Source organism: Acanthamoeba castellanii, assembly GCF_000313135.1.
Source record: "Acanthamoeba castellanii str. Neff unplaced genomic scaffold scf7180000084761, whole genome shotgun sequence".
Taxonomy (NCBI): domain Eukaryota; phylum Discosea; order Longamoebia; family Acanthamoebidae; genus Acanthamoeba; species Acanthamoeba castellanii.
In genome coordinates this window covers 132,227-134,724 of record NW_004457596.1, presented here as the reverse complement: position 1 = coordinate 134,724, position 2,498 = coordinate 132,227, and the positions used below count along the sequence as shown (strand labels likewise).

Here is a 2,498-nt window from a genome sequence, read left to right as displayed (position 1 = left end):
GGCGGTGGTGAGGAGTGCGCCCCTCCCGTTACTGTGGAAGGGCAATAGGGTGGTGTGTTGGGTTGGCAAAGTTCAAAACAAGGGAAAGCTCTTCACCGCGACCCGACGGCCTTATGACCCCTTTCCTCATCTCCTCATGATGGCCGTGCGCTCCCTCAAGTCCACCCCGAACCTCCCACAGTCTGGCTTCAATCTTCTTGGGAATTTTGCCAGACTCCCTTCCGCCAATGGGATTGGCAGAGACCACCCCAAACAACTCCGATTGGCGATCCCACAGTATCATCCGTGCGTCCCGTAGGGCCATCACGAGTTCCTGGCCCCATACGCAGAACTTTCGCCTTACCGCATCAACCCATCAAGGCCCGACGCCATCACACTGTGCGCTACCGAACTCGGCGAGTGGGTCGCTTCCGCCGAATTCCCGGTTCTCCTCGCACGCCAGCGAGCCAGCTCGGACGAGATCGGGTCCGAGGGTCTCGTCGGAGAGCGGCGGAGGTTGCTGGTGGAAGACGGGCGAAGGGGGTTGGCGCACGGCTTGTCGGGCGCGTCAAGCACTGGGGTGCCCTGAACTCGTCACTCCCGACCCGAAGCGCTCCGTCCGACGGCACACGTCATTCATGGCGTGACTGCCACTGTTGCGCCGTTCGAGCCTGATGATCATGCCAAGTTGATTGACGCTCACCCCGAAAGCGTTCGCTTGCGAACTGGGTTGGCGGAGAAGCGCCCTGTGTGCAGGTATGTGCAGGCAAAAGGCCGAATTTTCTCCTGTTTAGTCGCACCAACCAGAAATCAGAATCTCTCGGTTGGTCCACTTTTTATCTGTTGGCCAACCATTAAAAAGTTTAGAAAAAAAAAGAATGTTGATTGATCGTGCGAAGTGCAAAAGATGGGCGGGTGCTTTGGGAAGGGGCTGACGAAAACGGAGATGGCCATCGTGGAGGCCCGAGCGCTGCAGAAGCACGACCATGATGTCAACGAGGTCAACCTGCTCCTTGACGATCCCTTTCCCTTTCATGTGTGGGAAGAAATCACATCGCTCCTCCGCCTCCCTCACAACCGCCAACAAATCGAGCTCCTCCAGGTTCGCATGATCTCCATTATTTATTTCTATTTTATTAGTTATTTTATTCCTCTGGCGATTATTTATTTATTTTATTTTATTTAAGGTGCGGCCGGACGAGTATTGGGACGCGCCCACGTCCGGGCGTGCGGCGTTGGGCGACCAGCGCATCGAGACGCTCGCGGCCGCGCTGGCCAATAGCTCGACTGAGGAGCGGGCCTGGCGCGACGCGGCCCAGATCGCGATGGGCGATGGCGGGAGCGATGGAAGCGAGCAGAGCCAGGAAGCGCCTTCGCCGCCGGCGCTCAAGTCGCTCTACCTGGACTTCAACAACATCGGACCCGACGGCGCCAAGCACCTCGCCCGGATGATCCACCTTATGGACCACCGGCAGGCGTGCGCGCTGGCCACGCTGAGCCTCAACAACAACCGCATCGGGGACGAGGGCGCCATCGCGCTCGCCCGGGCCATCAGGGGCAACCACAGCCTGCAGCGAATTTTCCTGCGAGACAACGCCATCGGCCCCGCAGGGAGCCAGGTTCGAGCGCACGCACACGACACACGACACACGACACACGACACACGACACACGACACACGACACACGACACACGACACACGACACACGACACACGACACACGACACACGACACACGACACACGACACACGACACACGACACACGACACACGACACACGACACACGACACACGCACCACCGCACACACTAACGGAAGTGGAATGGTTGTGTGGCAGGCGTTGGCGGATGCGGTGGCGGCGAATGGTACCTTGCTCGAGGTGGACATGGCGGGCAACCAGGGCGAGGCCGCCATCCAATCGGTACGCGTGCTCCACTCTTCTCCTCTGATAACTCTCAGGTGTCTAGCATCACCCCCCCCCCTAACGACCAACGATATATACACCGACCAGATCGCAGATGCGTTGGCGCGAAACAAGCGACAGTGAAGAAGAAGAAGACAGGTACGTGTACGTGTATAGACAGGAAGAAACGGTGGATGGCAAACATCAGCAGTTCTTCACAAAAATGATGAATACAACAATAAGAGGCTGAAGAAAGCGGCGAAAGGGGAACAGGTTGGAGGACTGCGTGCTCGCTGGCTCATGGCGCTGCAAGGTGGCCCCTGTGGCGCACAGGAAGTTGCGAGTGCGCGCCCGTGTGCCGGCCGATCACTCGGAGGCCATGTCCTCCAGCATCTCGATGGCGATGTTGATGTAACTCCGAAAATTATGCATGACCGATGGCAGGGTGGACAAAAACGTCATCGTTTCCATGTAGTTCAGCTTCGTCAGCTTATCTGTGCATGCACCACACCACACGACACGACACGACACGACGCGCAAGACACACACAGTACGACACACGCGAGACGGCGATCTTAATGAGTGCGAGCACGGGCGCGGGTGGTTGAGTGCGAAGCA

General features: G+C 58.1%; 2 protein-coding genes across 2 annotated transcripts in view; one reads left to right on the top strand and one right to left on the bottom strand.

Moving 5' to 3' along the window:
* Window positions 1-886: 886 nt before the first annotated feature.
* ACA1_227770 (uncharacterized protein) lies at window positions 887-2,024 on the top strand (the record flags this gene model as incomplete). Its single annotated transcript, XM_004346471.1, has 4 exons — window positions 887-1,081; window positions 1,167-1,598; window positions 1,815-1,898; window positions 1,989-2,024. 4 exons carry the CDS (start codon window positions 887-889, stop codon window positions 2,022-2,024), a joined length of 747 nt encoding a protein of 248 aa, XP_004346521.1.
* A 222-nt stretch (window positions 2,025-2,246) lies between these two features.
* The window catches only part of ACA1_227760 (Ras subfamily protein), a gene marked incomplete at both ends in the record, with an annotated part of 703 nt that continues 451 nt past the window's right edge, over window positions 2,247-2,498 (bottom strand). The window contains one exon of the mRNA XM_004346470.1: window positions 2,247-2,369. Within this exon, the coding sequence (XP_004346520.1) occupies window positions 2,247-2,369 (123 nt within the window). The remainder of the gene's footprint in view (window positions 2,370-2,498) is intronic.